Below are 20807 nucleotides of genomic sequence, written 5' to 3'. Positions count from 1 at the left end.
ATTTTGTACACAATTTTTTGTCCAGATTAAACGATACAACTTGTCTTCCCGCCTATTGTAAATGTGAAGAAACCCAAACCCACCTTTATGGTACCGATGATGACTAGCATGGTGATAAGCCCTCGGCCATACTTCTTCGACCAGTACCAAGCTTCCCGCCAGGAACCGCGGCACCGCGACTCTGTTTCAGTTTTGCTCAGACTGATCGATGGCGTGTAGAGGAATGCTTCTGTCAGCCATATCTGCAAAAAAAAATGGGTGGAGAAAATACTATGAAAAATAAGCCACTGATAATGGGCGCACTAGGCAAATAACGACGGGCGAGATTAATAGCTGTACGAGTGTGTCGGGGTTCTGTCCTTTTAAAAGTATCTCGAGGGTCGTAAGCTGATTAATTGCTAGTATATGAAGCGATAGGAACCCTCGAAGAGCATGAAATTTCTTAGCCATTTTTATCAGATAACATACATTCTTGTATTGCGGTTGATTCTTAGGCAATACGTATTAGGTATTATAAAGTTCCTATGATACAAGACAACATTTTCTCGCGCAAGACCTCACTTTGATAATATGAGGTAAATGAAATTTGTACCAAGCGAAGGCTAGGTGTCGAGGATTCTGTTGAAGGGCACGAAGTACGCTGATTGCTGCTTTTATCAACCATCTACAGGTGTGATAGTGGCCAATTACGAGTGGCCGTATCGGATCTTATCAGATAAGGTTTGAAGTTCTTTGAAAGAGTCGCCAAGAGTCTTGAAGATGTTTTAAAGTAAACATTTATTTACCGCGACGTTGTGCCGTGTCTCTTTGGAATGCTGTCTAGTACAATAAATTATTAGAATGATAGTGCGGGTATAGGTATCGCGATGATTGATAGATCCCATTCTGTCTATCATAAAGATAGATCATGAAGAAGTAGATCATAAAAATAACACATTGATCCCGTAAGGTGATTCCCAACGATGAGAAAAGTTACGAATGCTTCAAAGTGCTTGTGAATTTTTTTGTGCAAAAAGTACGACATGATATGCTTCAATTGAATTTTTAAATCGAATGTCGCATAAACACAAATTCATTATATAATCAGTTCGAACCGGTATTTTTCTAATTGATCGCCAATCACTTACAGATGCTCATGGTTTCAGATTTGCATGAACAGACATCAAGATACTTCTACTCAAGATACCTAAACGCTCTCAGAGTAAAGAAGAATTACTTGTACTGTGTTGACTCCAGATACATCATAAAAACTAAGTCTACAGTTGAATCTGCAACCCTATTCCTCTCTCAACAAAGTATTTTGACAATTGCCTTAAGAATGTGACGCAGGAGTATTTCACACCCAATTGCGGATCAAACTGTTTACAGGCCCCAGATGGAATGGATAATTTCCATCTCATTCCAGGCTCATTTAGATAAAAATTGTTGACCCGAAGAAGAGTGGATCTCTGAACTGCGACCTACCTATGGCGGCCGCAATCTCCGTCCATAGGTTATTCCGCCACTGTTTGCTTCTATTTTACAAAATATGTTTATCTTTTCTGAATATCTTCGCATAACCCTTGGCTTTTATACTCTTTATCAAATTTTGCAATTCTTAGAAGTTCACAAAAAATCTACCAACGAAATATACTTCTAAATTCCGGTGGATAATAATTTCTAATCATTTATGCTGAATACTAAAAATGGTGCGGTAAAAATGGTGAAACGATGATAAAGTAGACGCCTAAAAAATTCAATTTTCCTACGTCCTCATGAAATGATCCGCCGTTACTCTTTCATTAAGATAAAGCCATTTAGAGAAACAGCTATCCATTAGGTCTGTGCGATTAGATTTGAATTTATCAATGCTCACAACAGCCCATTACACCCGAAGAGTTATAAATCTGTTTGTAATTTAATCCCAAAAAGAATAAAAACGTGTAAACTTTCAGTTTCCCAATTTACCATCAAATCAAGCCATCCAATCAATTTCACACCCAGCTAAATGCTATATGCATGAAACCACACGAAGAGCATCGAAAAAGGGAAAGACGACGATCAGTAACTAATAAATTGTCATCTCTGATTCATGGTTTACCACTACTCACCACTATCCTATAGCGAGGCACATAAAACATTAAAGTTGATTTAATTTTACCACCCAAAATGTAATTGCTCGAAGGGAGAGAAAAACGATTTATGACCTGAACCGCTTCAATTCGACAAAAGCGATAATCTAGCGAGCACAGGTCCGTCAATCGCCAGTTAGTCGCCGTGCGTGCCTGGCGGCATTAATGAATTCATCTTCTTCAGCGCACGATCATCGGACGCGGGCTCCAGAGCCGGTGGAACGCGTATGGAACGTGAAAAGGGATCCGGTCGAAAGGGATCGAGCATGAATGTTAATGTGCTGTGCTCTAAACCGACAGCTTACGATCTTAATCTCCGCACCTTTGGGGCGTTGAAAATGGTCGTCTCGTGGTTAATTTAGTGACCCCTGACGGATTGGAGATCCACTTTATTGCACATATCACGTTGGTCGGCGTCGGAGGTCCAATTCTTCGATAGCTGCCGATCATTGATTGCATTGCACTCCCTCTGAGGGTGCGAGTCCCTACCCGCGAGCTAGGAGGTCAAAATATTTAAATCAATCCCCACGCCGTAGAAGAAGGGTACACACGCAGATGTGTGTTTGATTTATGTGAACGCCACCCCTAGGGACACATCGGGGCAAGCAAACGTGTTTTAATTTCTTCTGTTGATCCACCAACACGTATCCGCCAGTTGTTGTTGCTGCAGAGCTCTGCCCACACAGATCCGTCGAAGGTGTTGGCGATCGTTGGCGCGCCACAAATACCAGCTGGACAGCGCCAATCCGTGTGTTCGGATTGAAGATCAGAAGAAGCCTTCCGTGTAAGCAGCAGCAGCAGCAACCCGCGAGAATGAAATGCTTACACGAATGCTCATCGTTAGTGGGCTTGATATACATCGTGTTTGTGTTGTCGGTAGCCTTTCAAATCTCAGGTCCCCCAGTGCACGAATGGTATTGTTTGGTAGCTTGCGTTCGAAAAGTTGTTCACATTTGCATCGCCCGTGTGCGTCGTCCCTCACGACGGGTGGTACGATCGATTGAAGGATCGCTACAATGTGTGTCCGTCTAGATCCGGAGATGGAACACGATAAAAAAATCGTACTGATAACAAAAAGCACGTGGATTAGCGGGAATCATTCGATCTTGTCATCTCAACCACCGTTTGACGGGTTTTTTAAGCGATTTGGTTTGCCGTCTTTTTAATTATGCTCAACAACGTGTTGAGCGAAATGTCAGACCTTAAAATTATTACTATGCGCGAGCAAAACTATTAATAATTCATAAAACTCAACCCATAAACTTGTGGGCACTAGCTGACCTGGAACAGGAATATGGGTTCAGAGACGTGCTCACAAGGTCTGGTCCTACAGCAGGAAAACATGTGTCAATAAGATGTTGTTTGTCTGGAGTCATAAATTTAATCTTTTGATTTGTGGATTTGGAGAACCGTTTTGCGCATAGTTGGCGCTACGCTCTTAAAAGAACGTAAAATAAATTAGTATGCCGGTTGAGCATGTAGCACGTTAACGTTTTTTGTTTTGTTATTGACGCAGTTGGTTACGATTGTTGGTCTTTCAAAGGGAAAGTTTATTTCTTCGCAAAGATGTGTGTTTTAAGTTGTGATTTGCTGTCTATACCGTTTTCAAATTCTTCTCGAGAAAGAAAGTTTGATAATTTTAATTTTTCAAACAGCACAACGTTGCTTCTTTCACACGCAGACATTATATTCAGTTCAGCTTTACTTATTTTAACTGCTTTTCAATGTTTTTTTTCTTACTCTCTGACAGTTCAAGTTCAAGCTACTCTTCCTTCAAACATTTTCGTTGGACATTAATATTTTACATCAAGGAAGAATCCTGATTAAATTATTTACAACCCCCTTCCGAAGCAGTCTTTGGCCTAGGAATTACCTAGGATCTTAGACATGGCTGTCTTAAAATTCAGAATTAGTTTTTGTTAAAACTACGTTTTAGGTACTGAGTGATGGGATAAGATACTCCAACAGAATAGTTTGTTTAAAAAAGCTGCATTGTTCTCTGTTGGGATCCTTCAGAAGTCTATTGGACCGACGACGAGCACGCCGTAAGAAAGATTCCAATGCCGGCATAATGAGCGATTTTTATAAGGACAACTTCGTCTAAGAATATCGTCGTCCATGCCAGGTTTCAAGTTTTTCTTTGTTCAGGATATTTTCGACTGACTGTTTCGACCGAAGTTCTGACAGCTGGATTACACAGATTTACAAATATAAAGCTTGGGTTTTGATATTACTTTATTCCGACACATGTCCTTTTTTAGACGTATTTGACATCCTCCGAAAATTAATGGGTGATGAATAAATCGACTATAACCTAACTATAACCTAGAAGTGGTAAGAAAAAGTCATATATATACCATCCACACCCATCTATAACTTCTTCGGAAGATCGCTAGGCATTCTAGGGCTAGGGGAAGATAAAAGCATTCGAAAATGTGAAAATCTGTTTATTTTATCAACGTATACGTTACAACCTTGGATTATTAGGTGGATTATTATTTTCTTCCATAGAGTTTGGTTGGTTTTCTATGTCGTTATCAATTTCTTACTTAAATGTAAACCTAACCCACTTATTCTGCGAAATAAAAAGGTACCCATTACTTTTTTCAACAGAAACCTGCTAATCATAATCAATTTCGCACGAACATAGCGCAATGCTCTATGTAGGCGCACCTTAACTGCGATCGGAAATCCCATTCCGAGACTTACCTACATCTCTTATCGTGGCTTTTCTACATGAGAAAAAGTACTTTGCGTTCAGACTTACCAACGCGACTGGAATTAGCCCACTAAGCAGTATCGTAACGGTCGTTATCGTGTCGCCTTTATATTCGTGTTGAATCGATTGATCGTTGCAGTAGAAGCCACGTTTCACCACTTGTGGCAGCAGGCCCAGTTCGGTCAGTATCAGAAAACAGGCGACTACAATTAGGAAAACAAAGCAAAAAAAAAAAGAGAAAAAACGTTAAAATTCATGCTTAATTATTGCCTTTCGTGAATGTATCAAATGTTGGTAGTGTTGAGAGTCTGTACTTTAAATAAAAAGACCTAAAATATCGGGTTTGCTTGTTCTTTTCTATTCGCTTAGACCGTCTGGGTCTGGGTCACAATTCCGGTAGCGGTAAGTGATTGTTTACTTAACATCACAGTTGCGCAAGTGATCCAGCCGATGTAAGGGTCTCGGGAGAGCTAAAAAGCTACGTTCGATCCTAAAAGCAATAAATGATCGCGTTACACATATGTTTGCAGCCTTTGTGTGCCGGGCAGCTTCCTAGGAGCGCCACCCGTGTGGCGCTACACATCTGCTGGATCTGCGCTGTACACAGCTGTACGTTTTGAAGATGAACAAGCGCATACTTCCACACCCAGCTTGCTCTTGGCAACTTGGGGTTGAGCAATTTGGACATTTAGAATCGATTTTTCATTGCATGATTTATTCGTCACACGGTCACAGGGGTCTAGATGTTAGGGAGCATGTTTTCCATGGCGCAACAAAACGTTCATTACTTGCTTTGTTGTACAAGAACCTTGCCTGCTGTGGAGCTAATTCTTTGACATGTGAATAAAGTTACAAGTTGATTTGTGGACGAAGAAAATCTTACAACAATAGGCAACCTCCTATCATGGTTTGGAACTCCACAAACTTAGGATAGATTTCATGCACGTCGATTAAGCAAGAATGTTTATTTGCCACGCATAGAGTGAATTCCGAATTTCGGGCGTTACAAATATGGCGCCTTTAAGTACGAAAGGAAATCCTCTGTACCGCAGAGTGACATAAAAATCAACGGAATTTTGGTTGTTTAATGCCACCGTTTTTTTTTTATGGTATTATTTTTAGTTTCGAATTGCCGTTCGTTTTACGAGGTGATTAATTGCGCTTTCGAGTGCGCCGAAAAATAACCAAATTCGAAACCAAACCAAAATTGAATTTCTAAACAGTGACTGGGGCGAGTCTTGCCGAGGGTTTACAAATCAATTCTACCATATAAGGTGTATGATTCACGCCCACCAATAAAGCTACTGGGTAGTTAAACTTGTACTCAACTTCTTACCCTAGAGGCAATGACCTCTAGCCCTCATCTTCCGTTAGGTACAGAATTGTACGTGTATGCCCTTATCAAGCTACATTTGACTGCCCGGTCCTAATTGATAAAGCACACAAATCGTTCGAAACAAAACCTTGTTTTTGACTTTCAATTTGTGACCCGAGCAGAGAACCCGGAGATAAAACGTCACCATTGGTATTGAAAAATTTTGTTCTGGCAGTAATTGAATGTAATGTCTTTCTGGACGAACTGATCATAGAATCATTAGTAATTTGTAACACGTGAGACTCTCAACGATAGGAACGGGAAAAAAGGCCATCGTTCTCTGAAAGTTGTTGTCCGGTAATGAACCACAAGCTGAGGTGATCGTTCGTACGTACGCCTATTTCAAAGTATTTATGCTTAGCGAATGATGAGAGCATGTTGTCGAGATTAAAAATACTCTACGTGCATCGTCAATTAGTGCTAATATTAGACCAGAAAAAAGCGCAAAAAAGTCACCCTTCTGGCGCTCTGTGCGAATGCAGAAAGCAAATGATTTTAATATTGCCATTCCCGTGATCTGTGATGCTCCTGAGGTGCGATATGCAAAAACGTGTGTAATGTTCTTCCCTACGCTCACACCATGAACCTGACCGGTTTGGTAAGTAGAACACCTGGGCCTTTGGCGAGAAAACGGGAATTGCAGACGGCATATGGAAGGGTTTTTGGCATTGGCCCTTTGCGCGTCAACCACCGCAAGCCCATCCATCTGTCGTTCTGGTGACATTGAAAACGTGTTACGTTATGAAAACCCGGCATTATCTATTACACACGCTTCGTCCGTAACAAGAGGACACAGAGAAGCCAGTCGTTCTGGGGCAATGAATTACAACCGGCCGGGCCAACCAACCCTGAAGCTGGTTTGTGGTCCGATGTTACGTTGGGCAGGGAAAAAATGGGAATAGAACCACACGAAGAGCACGAAGGTGGCAACGAAGGTGTAGTATTATTAAATAACTATTTCCAGGTGGCCATTAGATGGTCGCTTTAAGTGACATAATAACGATGAGTATACGATAGCTATAATCAACTAAATACGTTATTTATTTCTATTTGATAGTGACTACTTTTATTTAAAGCAGTCAAACTCATTTTTACTCACAAGTCCGGCTTGCATAGAAAAACATGTTGCAAACAAATATGGATTTCCCTTATCAAATTGAAAGCCACTTTTATTAAGCCTTTTTCATGTTCAATGCAGAACACATATAACTACATGCGAGTTATTGATTGGCCAGCTCGGTTTCGCTTGCTGGGGATCATTCGAGAGATTTAACTTTCCATGATTCCGGCGCATGGATCGAATTATCTCTTATTTGCGACTAAATAATACTCCATAAGATGAAGTTCTTCAGAGCCTAGCTAGTATACAATCTTAGGATGCAGTTGTCAGCACAATAGGTCGTTTTTTCGGTTAGAATAATTGATCGTTTACCACGAGCTAGCTGAGCTGTTTGGCGGTGCTGATATCCTGACGGTAGTCAATGCCGGAAGGATACGTTGGCTGGGGTACGCGATGAGGATGCCGGACTCATGCCCCACCAAGAAGGTGCTCGTCAGCGACACAACGAGCTCGTTGGCTGGATCAAGTGGAGTCTAACCTGTCGGAGATGGGATGCAGCCGTGGATGGAGGACTGCAGCCCTAGACCGAGTTTCCTGGAAGCTAATTGGAAACCTGGCCATGTTGACGCTACCTGCTCAACCCTGAACCAGGCCAAGAAGAAGAAGAAGAAGAATTGATCGTTTGTTGAATTTAGTTGGCACCATCAACTTAAAAGACACATTCTGGGGATAGTCGAATGATCATCTCAGTTATGACTTGTTTCGGTGCAGAGCAAAGTCTTTGCCAAGTCTTAGGTCATAGTACCCAGTCAGCGGGGTCTCAAGTTATCCACCAAGTTGAATAGTAAGTTCTATAAAATGTAAATCGATATAAGGAGCTACAAAAATATTCTTTTCTACATGATTTGTCAAATAAAACTATGGAAAATGTATAAAACCATTAATTAATATTCTTGTGCTTAAAATATTCTGCAAATTATCATAAGCTAAAACGCGGTAGAGTCCATTATAAGTTTACAATCTTAATTAATACATTCCCGAACACCTTTTCTACGTCGTCACCATTCGCCAAATTATGCACAACCGCCAGCAAGAGATAAAAGCTGATGATCGTAATTAATTAAGCATCCTGGTTGGCACCAACGCGTTTTGCCCAACCGATGCAAGATGCAGCCGAAGAAAATCGTAACCCTCGTCAATTTGCTGAGGAAAAAAAAAGAATTAGCAAAACGACAAATTGACGATGATCCTTCGCACGGATCGCAATGATGATGCCAACGATGGCTTTATTATCACACGACATTTATGGATTGTTTGTCACCGGCATTGGCATGTAGAATTTATGAACATCGTGTGAAAAATATCGAACCAGGATGAGGTGGTGTTGCCAATGGAAAAAAAGCGCCTGGAAACCGATCCAATCTGCGCTACGATTTTTCTGACGAGTGTTTTTGAACTGGTGTATGGACTGACGGGCTAGAGGAATTGAATTGATGCTTGTAATTAATTTTATTTCTGTTTTTCGCTTTTTCAAGTGAGAAAATATTGATCATTATTAACAAATGCCGCGGTTTGTACAATCACATTATGCCTTCTGGCACAGGAGAAGGGAAACCTGTGTGATGAAGACATAATTTAAGGTGCCTGCCATCACTTAACCGGTTACAGAACCCTCACGAGATAATATTTTACGCGTTCAGCATAAAAACGCATAAAATCGAAGGCATCAACACACGCCAGGGAAACATTCTTTTCAAGCGTCTTGTAACACTATTTCATTGAGAAGAATTTTTGATGCTGCCGTTAGGAATTTAAATGCTATCGACGATAATAAATGGGTTACAAAATATAGCCTGCCCCCGTTTCGTGTAATCCTCGGGCAGCGAGTGATGGATGGTGTCCCGAAGTAACTGCTCGTTTTGCTGCCGGGTTTCGAAACTTCCCGCCGTCTGATCTAATCCAAATGCTATCAGCTATCGCTTACGTCGCATTATGTAGATTGTTTAAAATCATCCAAAAATCACGATCATTCAACAAAATAAAAACTCACACCAAATGTCACATAAATCCACCCCAAAACCCCCCCAGTTGTTTGTGTGCGCTTCGATGTTACGAATTGTTCGTAAGCATCACTAGCTACTCTCAATCCCCAACACGACTTTTCGTCGCGCAGTGTGTCAAAACGTTTATCACGTCTGCTCGACGAGGCTCATCATTCCGACGAATGTTGCGAACTGCATACGAATGTTCGAAATTAGAAGCAGATGATGGGTTGGTACTCGAAAGGCCGAAGGCTAGAGCGATTATGGTATTTAATGATGACTGATTTATGCGCTGTTCCGTCCACGATCGGCGGCTCGATCACACCGTGTGCTGGGAGGATGGTGCAAAACTATCAATCGGGATTTTTTTGTGTGGACATAAATGACAGCACGGATGTTAAATATTGATATGCCGCAAGAACAAAGTGTTTTTGGCAAGCCGAATTGTTTGGCGAAGATTTTGAAGAGATCATCCGAATAAATTTTACCGTAGAATTGGTGAAAACCAAGCAAGAGGAATGCACATGCGAAATGAAGTAATTATAAAATAAATATAGAGTAGTCGTTCAGCATTTTTAGGAACAGAAATATAATAGAAGTAATCCGTAAATCTACGTTCGTTCAAGAATAACTTTGAGTTCATAAAGATCTTAGCATCTGGCTTCAAAAAACACAACAATAAAATGCCAAACAGTTGATGAAACTGTCCCAAACATAAGGCCAAACTCTGTCAGTATTCCATTAACGCACTCTTAAGAAGCGATTGCCACCAGATCGGTTTTTATGGAAGTGGAAAGGAGCATTAGGAAGGAAAAAATAAGCGTACAAGGTTGCGAGCTAACATTCATATTTTTGGCAATTCCCCGACTACAGACAATGTTATGGCATTTCATTTTGCTTTCCATAAATAAGCAGACGGAACGAGCTCTCCCAGTCAGCCACGATTGATTTATGCGACCGTTACTGATGTGTTCCTTTTTTTCTGTTTCTATTTTTTTTTACGCTCAATAATCGTTTTTTAACGCATAATGCACACTTCTGGGATGCTTCGTTTCTACGGTGAAATGATACTGTCAACATCTTGGCTTTCTTTCACATCACACCGATCAGCAAGATCACACACGGCGCGGAAACGAGAGCACACCCAACACACACGAGGTTTTATCTTTGAATCGCACTTTTCGCTCAAGAATGCTACGGAAACGGTACGGTGAGCGGTGTCAGGGCAGGAGACAGCACAAGGCTTCTGGTTTGTGTTTTTGCAGAAATAATTTACGATAATTGTTCATCGGTTCATAAACAGCCATCACACTCTTCCCGAGAGTGGATCAACGAAGGAGAGATGATGCTAAGTTTCGAGTACTGCCCTTTAAGAGGGTGGCGAATTGATTCACCCAAATGGTGGATAGGATTTTTTTTTTACAGCGGGGAAATCACAACCAAGGAGAACTGTCACTTCATGCCGAGAAGGGGTGATCCTTTCGATTTCTTTGACTCATCAAAAATCCAGACATGCAAGAGTCAGTTAGCTTAGAGCGCTTCGTGCTTCAGATTATGCACCTTGTGTGACTCATGCTTTTGGTATGTGCTAATATGTTTGAGTCACGCAATTTTTATCGAAATGAAATAATCTTAAAATGCTGGAAAAACGGTGGACAGTCATAGCCATGTTATAGAAAATTATTCCGCATTTTTTTTTTGTGTCATAAGGTAAACCATAGAAAATCATACCTTTTTCCATTCTACACAGTTTTCTGCACATGGTTTTCTCCTTTTTTCCCATATCAATTATTATTGCGTTATAGAATCGTCACCCACCAACGATAAAGTAACCTTAAATCAAAAGGCAATGCAAATAACCGTACCATACTGCCTTTTTAACTGAAATAAACAAATAACGATTAAACCCGCAAACTCATTGGGCACGGCACGTCGTAAATTATTTTCGATCGTACAGTACAACGCATGAAATGAATCATAATTGTAATGAACAGGCGGTACGCAATACAATACTTCTTTACACCAATTTGTATGCTAATTAGTGCGAACGCAAATCCACAGGCAAAGCATTAAAAATAATGTGCAACACGCATCATTGGGGACCGTTGGGAAGTATTTTTTTATTTTATTTTATTTATTTTCTTCGCCGAGGGCAGTTTATGAAATGTCGCGCTGCATGGCTGGTACTTGACCGGTTCGGTTTGAGAAGGAAATTGATAAGAGATCATGAAGTAAGGTATGCCGATTCCGCCATAGCAGGGCAAACAAGCATAGCCCGGGAGGGTTGATCGTACCTGTTGTGACGGACATATGGATAATTATGATGATGACGGCAACCTTGATATTGCCCCGCAGGTGGAACAGATTTTATTTTTAGGGACCAGCGAAGCAGCTCACCCTTGGAGACCGATCCCTGACCGCGGGAAGAGTCCCAGGGCGTCTCTTCCTCGTTAACGTGAAGGTTAGTTATATTTTGCTGTTGTGAAATGCGTTTTTGAAAGGTCGAGTTTCTTTTACAACAATCTACAAAGAGTTATAACAAGTTTAACATAACAGCATTCTTATCACAAGTTACTGTTATGAGTTGATAGGCATAGGAATATGTGTATGATACTAAACAATACAGAAAAGGCAAGAAAGTTAGCTAACAAAATCTTAGAATCATTTATAACAAATATCTGAATTAAATCACATCACATCACAATCACAACACATGCATGAACCACAAGCCTATATTAAACTAAAAAAGATAAGAAACGATCTTCAAAGCATGGCGATAATGCTATTATCCTGGGAGACATTTAGCTAGACATGACATGACATGACTAGGGATGCAAAAAGACGACAACCTTGCTATAGTTGTTAGAAAACCCCCCTATTGACAAAATCGATGTAAATCTGCCAACTTATTGCTTTGCTTTGCGACCTCAAGCTGAGGTAGGTATAGTGGCAGGCTTCGTAGTATGTGAAACCAAGTATGCAAACCCCATCCTTCCACCGCATTCAACACCTAGTATCCCCTGCGAAGGACTTTTCTAATCATTGAGAAGTTGGAGACTTCTACTTCGCTTGTGCCTCCAAACGTCAAAATACGCCGCTGCACAGAAGGTAGCAGCAACACTGCTGCCGAATATAACGCCCCGCGAACAGCCTGGATGGGATTAGAACTCCGGTCCTTCCGCGTGAAGATCGGCGCCGTTGTCGCCTGTATCACCAGACCACGACATTTTCTTCCTTTTCTTCTTGGCTTAACGACCTCTCTAAGGTCGTGCCGGCCGGCCATCGAATGGATTACTAGACTTACCGATACCACGTAGTTGGTTAGTCAGTCACTGCGGGAGGGGGGGGACGGTCCGGATGGGATTTGAACCCCGGTCCTGCCGTTTGAAGACCGGGGCCGCTGTCGCCTACACCACCGGGCCGCCCCATTGTATTTTCACTAAATAAGAATGTTCAACGAATACGGCCTGGGCGTCATTACGAAATAAAAATAAATAAATATATAAGAAAGTTCAATCCTTTTCCTTTAGATGATGCATTTTTATTTTTGTGTGCAAAACATCACTATAAATGAATTTCACTCTAAGAAGAAAAAGTTACCGCTCAAGAAGAATATCAAATAATCAACAATCGAGACAAATAATAAAACTTTGTTTCTTTTCCATCCAAAAAGAACCTAAGGTTATATTTGGCGGTAAATGCAAATTTAATAGATTTGCATTGAAATTATCGCCTGCTATCGACAAGCCGAACAGGTGAACATCTCTATAAAATCGTTTGATAAACCGATTAGCTGATCTGCACCGCGGAACGATTTTTAATCAGCAAAAAATCGAAATTAGTCATAATTTTTCATCAACTGTTAATTTATTCATAATTTCCGTTTAAATTTGAAATTAAAATTCTGATGGTTTTGCGAATCCACAGCGTAAACCGGAATGCGGTGCATTTTTGCGAGTTTGGAACGACGAGCAATAACTTGACATGTATGCAAAAAAAAACAGCATCAAATCAGAATTAATAATTTGTTTTCTTAGCTCCAAGCTCCATAATCTGATGATAAACTGAAGAACCAATGAGCGCAGCAATATTTAATCCTGACCACCGGTGGTATCCTTCTTCTGCGGGCCTGTATTATCGTTGTTTTTTCGCAGCTAATACATTTCTCTGCCTGCAGATGACAACAGTTTGCGGCGGCAATTGTTGTAGTAGGTTGAAAGCTTCCCAAAAAAACCTGAAAGCTTATCGCTCTTTTTCATCTTACACAGGTTTTGTTCCACACTTAATGATCGCTCCTGTCTGGTGAAGCAGAAGGAAATTCTCTTCTCCACTGTACTGCGTGCAAGTAATCAGCATTTCCCCAATCAACAGACCTCACAACACCGTCAGCTCAAGCTGAGCATACGATTTATGAGCGTCATAAAAATATGTCATTCATTTGCGAATATTCACACATACCCCGGGTTGCGCCCATACACGCACGACCAAACCGTTCAAAAACGTTCGCAAACGACTTAGAAATAAACACCGCTTTTCAGGGCCGTATTATGTTCGCGTATATGCTCGACTAGTCTATAATTTCGGACCCGTACCGGCACCATTGTTCGATTTGCTTTGATCGCGGTACGATCCCTGCCGTTTCCTGCAGACGCAAGCTGGACCGCACGCTCTACACTTCTGGCCCAAACCGTCCGACGGCCTGTTGGCCGTGAGAATGTTTGACTGCACACACGTTTATGGCCACGAAAGCCCCGAAGGCTCATGATGATGGCGGTTGATGTTGTGTTCGCCGCGTAAATGAAAAACTATGTATGTAAGCTACAGGAAATTGATCCATTGTAAAGCGATACCGGTGATTGGGATCGATCGAATGGGCGATTCGCATTTATTGACGCGAAAAAGGTGTAATCTTGGCAGATTATCATGGTGGAGTTTGATTTATATCGAGCGCGTTGCTACACATAATTTTAGTTATTTATTTTAGTCAGGAAGTTTGCATTATAAACCGAAGCTCTCGAAGGAGTTATTTTAATCGGTTTACATAGGACTAGAAAAAAAAAACATCTAGATATTGAGTTCCATCTCGTTCCAAACATAGAACAACAGTTCTGCTAATTGTCTAGGAATTTCAACTCCCATCCCAATCACCAGTTACAGAGAGAAATGAATTTTAGCTTAAATGTGTTAATTGCAACATAACAAAGCTGTTTTCCAAATTTCCATCGTGTGTGAAGCATTCCGCTAACAAAAAAAATAAACAACTCGTTGTACCTTTCGTGTTTGTTGTTCGTCTTAACAAGCAAACGATACACCAATCAGTGAAAGGGGACAAATAAATTGCAAAAAGTAAATTGTTTGGATATTTAAAATGAATAGAATAGATCGAAAAAAGAATTCAGAAATAAATCACACAAATTTTTGGACACTTCAAAACCCACACGTGGAAAAAAATGCAAGACTCAAAAGATTAATCATCCCATTAGGGGATTTCATGCACCTTTTTAAGTCTTTGTTGCATTTGTGAGATGTGCATTATGCAAACAGCTTACATCACATACTCATTCTATCATAATCGTTCATCGAAAAGTACGGCGTCATTCTAGAGTTACTGAAAGACGAACTATTCTTTACGAGAGCTCACCACCCAGAGAGGATACCAAGCACCCTTTTGCATTGTGCTTTGTGCTTACGTTCCGCCCAAGATCAAGTTTCGCAACGGATCTTGTGTTCCGTAAGATTGAACCCTTTTTATTTGACGCACCAGAGTAGGGAACTCTCGAATAAAACGTTTCCAGGTGACAACAGGATGAAATTATTACGCATCTCCATACATCATCCATTGCTGACGGTTTTCTAGCCGTTTTGCTCATCATAAATACGTATTGCTTTGAGTGTGTTTCAAGGGTTTACCGGGGCTGAAGACTTTTTTACGGGACAATGAACCGTTCAGAACATAAAACTAGAGGAAATATGCACAATAAACACATTAATACACGAACAGAGGGTTAGGCATTATGATGAAAAATATGCAATTAAAAATTTTGAAAGATAGCATTCAAACTGACATGGCTTTTAAGTATTAGAATTTGGGAATTAAATCTGTCAAAAATTGTAAACATATGTGTCCCGCTGTTTTGCTGTTAGCCATATAATTAAGAAAAAATCTTTGGTTTTGTTCGTAATAAAATCATATTTTGCCCAATCAAATTTGATATGGACAATGGCGGCAAGGTAGTTGAAACGATCTCGCAATGTGGATGCTACCGGGAAGAGAAGAATCAAGATTTGAAGGAGCACCAGAGCTAGGGATAAATTAAGTCATAGAGGCCAGTAGTACTAGAAGAATTTGATCTCCAAAGATTGTAGTTCCAAACAAGAACAAGATTGTAGAGTTCCTGGCGAGTAGTTCCAAACAAGAGAATGTAAAGCTTCTTAAGATATTAAGCAAAAAAACTTATATTAATGTGTATTGTCTCAATTATACTCTGTTTTTGGCAGCTTCCTGCGATGGAAATATTTAATTAAGACATATTTTTGCTTTATTTTACATATTAATTATTTTATCACCAATCAATCAATAATGCATGCAACCATTGCAAGTTAAGCGTATCAATTTCACGATTGAAGGTTGATCGAACCAATTTGTACCAGCAGTGTATAGTTTTACCAAACAACAACCGGTTTCATCCTCAACTTGCTTGCCGATTGTTGCTTTCCAACGAACAAATCCTAACCATCTCTGATCTACACAGCAACTCGCGCTGTCATCGGTGCCGCCACGCGTATCTCAACTTCTGTAATTTTAGCTGCAAAGGCAGCACACGGGGTTGCGGTCGGAATGCGCCCAAGAAAAGTATGGCCAACATGTGATTCATTCGCTGGCTTGATAGAAGACTCGGAAAACGATGCTCGGAATCGGGCGCTTATCCACGGCGATGAAACACAATCCTCTCGCTCATGCGTAACAGGTAAGAACGGGGTTTTTTGTTGAAAGATGAAGATAAGAAACCCCCCCCCCACCCCTCGAGAGAGGAAGTAGATGTTACGAGGTCAGGAATCATTTCATTACTCACGATCTACACACGTCACGAGCGTACGATACACGCTGATCATGTGCATAGGATGTAGCTGCATCACGATGGAAGATGCATACCTCAGGACAATCGCTGCATCTGTGTGACTGAATCATCGTAAAGCAATGCATCGACAATTCCTATTAGCGACATAACATGTGCCCCCCCGGTTGGTCATCGGCATCACGGCCAGGAGCGTGAAGTAACATCTTTAACAACGTTTTTCTCCGATTATTCTTGCTGCAGTAAGAGCAGACAGCGCGCTACAGCTAACGCTGCTAAACTATTCCAACAAGCGAGACAGACAAGAGCACATATGTTCGTTCCCCTAGGCTGAGGTGCACAACAACAACGGCAACGGCAAAACGGGTTGGGAAGAATACAAAATAAATCAAACATTTCTATTTGTTTGTTCACTCAGAACCCGGTGTGCTCTGGGGTGCTCCGGAAGAACCATTCTTTGGTGGTTTCTTGGGCCATTTGCATTGGTTCCGTCCTTTACACACACACATACACACGCACCATACACCTCTTTTCTCGCTGCTGTTCTGCAGCAATAAAAAAAAGTGAAACGAACTCTCGTTTCTTCGCACGATCTTCGACGAGATGCAACGGTGCATGTCACCGGGTTCGCTCGCGCGCGCGCGCGCTCACTCGTCTTCCGATGTGGCTTTCCCCGTTTTTCACTGCGCGACAGAACATATGCTTGTCGTGTACGAGGGATAAGCGATAGCTTGTACGTAATTCACATTTTAGGCAGTGGATCTTAACGATTCTTTAGGATAAAGTGTTTGTTTATTATGTTGATGTCATTAGAAAAATATTTTCAAAGAAGTTTAGATCAATATTTTGAGCATTTTTGGGCCTGCCATTGAATTAAAATTTAGTCCTAGTCATTATCGATGCTTGAAGGATAAAAAAATTGTGACAAACATCAATGTCCTGATTGTTAAACATTAATAAAATAAATTAAGACCTTAATGGACGCGAAGAAGCACTGAAATTCATCCTCCACAGAACAATGACAGAACAAGCTAATTAGCAAGAGACTCGGTCAATAACCGTCGCCTACAATGGATCAGGCCTGTCGCTATGTCCTCTCGCTCTCTCTATAATAGGCAAGGAACACAAATTCCAACTCTAGTCCCAGATGGCCACATCGCGTTTAACCGGGTTCCGATGCACTTATGCGGATTGTTGCTCCTGCTTGCACGAGATCTCTGGCATGCAGTTACACTCTCTACTTTGTTCCAGGAATTCCTGGTGCATGTAGCCGTCGGTGCATCTCCCCATATCTGCCCAAGATCTGTGCACGTGGAATGCGTTTCACCTCCGGTGCGCATGGTGCATACACAACCGGCAGCTCAACAACAATTACGCGGCAATGTGCAACTCCCTCTGGCAGCAAGCTCCCAGCCTTTCCCGACCCAAAATCCATCAGAGCCTTGATTGATGAATTGCTGACACGTCTGTGTCATTTGTTTTGGATGTCGCTGAATGTTTTCTTCTATTTTCGGTTAACTTTCCGCTGTTTCCTTTCGTTTTCGTTTTCCTTCCGAACAGTAGAAACTGCGGAACAGAAACCACAACTGAAAGAGTGGTAGCCTGCAAAGCAAAAACCCTTCTGGCTTTACGACCTTGCATAGCTCGTAACCCAGGTTCCTGTGTCGCCTTCTGCAGTCTTTACACTAATGAGTGTGCCGTACCGTTTGTGTGTTCCGAAAACAACGTGACACAGCGGTTAAAGATTCCGGCAAACTCAAAAACCACAAATGTGGTCCCACTGTTCCAGTCTGATCGGTAACGAGAAGTCTGCCTTCTGTGTCTGGGACGCATCGGCGCCGAGGGAGTTTCGTGCAGGGCTTTTAGAATGGGGATTTCGTTCAGCCGTGTTGCATTGGTCTCGGAAACACAGAAAACCCATCACACTAATCACCATTTAATGTCTCGGAACGAGTTGTTTCCCTATTTTTGACTCAATTGATTTTCCCTTTCCGATTTCGGAGTGATGGATGGATCATCCGGGGGTCTAACATTGGTACCTTCAAATGTCTTATCAAGCATGGTTCGATATCAGCACAAAAACCGATTAGAGGGCAGTAAAGGGTGCATGGTTTTATGATCGAACATCAGCTGTCTGGAAGAGGTTCGTTATTTGAAAGTGTTCACGACCACGCATGCATGCGCCTGCTGCTGCTGTTAATGCAACGCTCATATATGCTTTACGCTGGGATGAGTTTTACTATTTTATGCTTTAAATCATTGGTTATGCGATCATAAAAGAACATTATATAGAAAATATATGAATATTTTATTGTTAGGTTAAGACATTCGTTTAAAATGCTAATGCAGATTTTAATCGATTCGTTGAAGTTTGCGTGCTCTGTGGACTATGATTTCTTTCAAAATTTTATGTCTTTAATTTTTTCACATCTTTCATGCAACTAAAGGTGTTGGAATTTTCTTGTTTGTATAGTATCTTGTATATAGAAAGCTGTTATATAATTTTTATAAAACATTTTATAAAAAAAACCAGCATACAAAGCTGCTGCTTCATCAATGGTCCCAGGATTAGTCACCGCACCAACAGTCATTCAAGCTTTCTAGTTACGGTTTGCTACGCCAAACAATGCACCACAAATGCAGCTTGCAGCTGTAGCAAATTGCAAGTGAAAAGGGAAATAATAAACACATTCGCCATACTTCGCATACATGCATACAAAACAACCGGAACCAATGTTTTCGCCCTGTGGCCAGTTTTCGTAAAAGGAAAAGAGCGTTTTATTTCATCTTGCGCCGAAGACTTGGTGTAGGGCTATTTTTCTTGTAAACATTAGGGGGAAAAAATGTACAAAATGTCACTGCATCCTAATGCTCTTGGTCGTGACTGTAAAGCAACATAAATTACACTTTCCACTAGACAGAGCCGCATCTATTCCACCATCGCTGAAGAAATGTGCAGCAGGGATCGAGCTTATTTCCCGCGCCGCACAAACCCACCCCAGTTTCAGGCTCAGCAAACTGGACGCTGATAAGGCACAGCCCAACCGTTTGTATCCTTCTCTATCGCTCTTGTGGTTGCACGAGCCGAGAAATACTTTAGCTCGTGCAAATGCGAAAAACATCAAATGACAAACGCACTCGAAACGCATCATTAGCGTTCTGAGTGGTTGAGTCTCTCGGACCGACCGTTGGCAAGCGGTCGATCGAGTTTCTTCACCTCGAGCCGACTTCACCGAAAGGGGTTGGGCGCACGCAGGAAAAAGATGAAACGGAACCGCGGCAGAAGAATCGTCGATCTACAAATCTTGTGCGTGCCTTTCTTTACACAGCAGCGGTAAGAAAATTGATGATGGCTTATTTGCACTGCGATTGTCTCTGCGCGGGTCGAGAGTTTCCCCACTCAAGCGATCAGGTTACAGTAAGCAACCCCACAGTAGGGCACCCTTCAGAGGCCAGACCAAGTATCATCCAAGTCGGAAACGTACCAAATCCGCGGAACCGTCGCTCAGGTTACGTTTGCGCCTGCACAGTTGCACCAATTGCTGCGATCGTTTGTTGCACTGCATGATGAACGGTATTGTCGCCTCCGAAACCTTGAAGTGGCACTCGAGCACTTGTTGATATAGCAAACCCCCGCCAAACCTTACTGTCAACCTGGGTGGTTGGCTACCGGGACTGCCATCTAGCGTTTACATTTTTCGCGATCCTCGCGATTGTTTTGACCGAAAAGAAACGTAAACCGTTTGCGTAAGTACGTCAGCGTAAACAAAAGCGGGCAAATTGGCTAAAGAAGACGAGGGCTTTACTGGTTTTGTTTCTGTGTTTGTTCTGCACTGCTGTTAACCCTTTGCTATATGCGTATGGTAGAAGATATCCGGTGGTAAGAGGGAGATTTTTTTTTTGCGAAATTTGAGACCCCTTGAGAAGTTAGAAAAATGTCAAGTCATCTATAGGACCTAATCTCGTGATGAGATTTTTTTTATCTGAAAAACAGTTTCTGATCGTCATTGTGATGTCACTTTCTGCAGGCATGACTGTCAGGAGCATCACCTCTCGATTCCACTATAAAAAGCACTCAGTTGCAGATTTCCAACTACAATACTCAATAACTTAAATTCTTCCTTTTGATTCATAATTTAAATTGTCAATGGAATATTTTTTAGACATATTTTTCGAAAAAAATAGGACACCTTCATGCGAATTCGTTTAAATTTATTTTTCAACTAAATTTATTGAAATAACTATTTTGCAACTAGAATTGAAATGCAAATCATATGGACTTCGCATACACTTAAGGGTTTTGCAAAAACTAACTCCGACCCTTTACCTTCGAACAAACCGACCCTCCTTCCTGAACACCAAAGGCAGTTCATTCAATTTCTAACCGGTGGGCAGTTGCAAAATGAAACAAACCCATAGATAAA

The 20807-nt window shown here is 41.4% G+C and overlaps 2 protein-coding genes across 3 annotated transcripts in view; one reads left to right on the top strand and one right to left on the bottom strand.

Moving 5' to 3' along the window:
• Window positions 1-20807, top strand: part of LOC126565568 (protein JTB) — a 137323-nt gene that overhangs the window by 14151 nt on the left and 102365 nt on the right. The window lies entirely within an intron of this gene.
• Window positions 1-20807, bottom strand: part of LOC126565087 (phospholipid phosphatase 2-like) — a 40954-nt gene that overhangs the window by 3813 nt on the left and 16334 nt on the right. For both annotated transcript variants that reach the window (XM_050222225.1, XM_050222224.1), the window contains exons 2-3: window positions 4879-5033; window positions 84-242 (exon numbers count right to left, since the gene is read on the bottom strand). In XM_050222225.1, coding sequence (XP_050078182.1) covers window positions 84-242; window positions 4879-5033 — 314 coding nt within the window. The remainder of the gene's footprint in view (window positions 1-83; window positions 243-4878; window positions 5034-20807) is intronic.

Source organism: Anopheles maculipalpis, chromosome 3RL (assembly GCF_943734695.1).
Source record: "Anopheles maculipalpis chromosome 3RL, idAnoMacuDA_375_x, whole genome shotgun sequence".
Lineage (NCBI taxonomy): Eukaryota > Metazoa > Arthropoda > Insecta > Diptera > Culicidae > Anopheles > Anopheles maculipalpis.
Note: the sequence above shows the minus strand (reverse complement) of the source record. Positions and strands in the feature narration are given on the sequence as shown.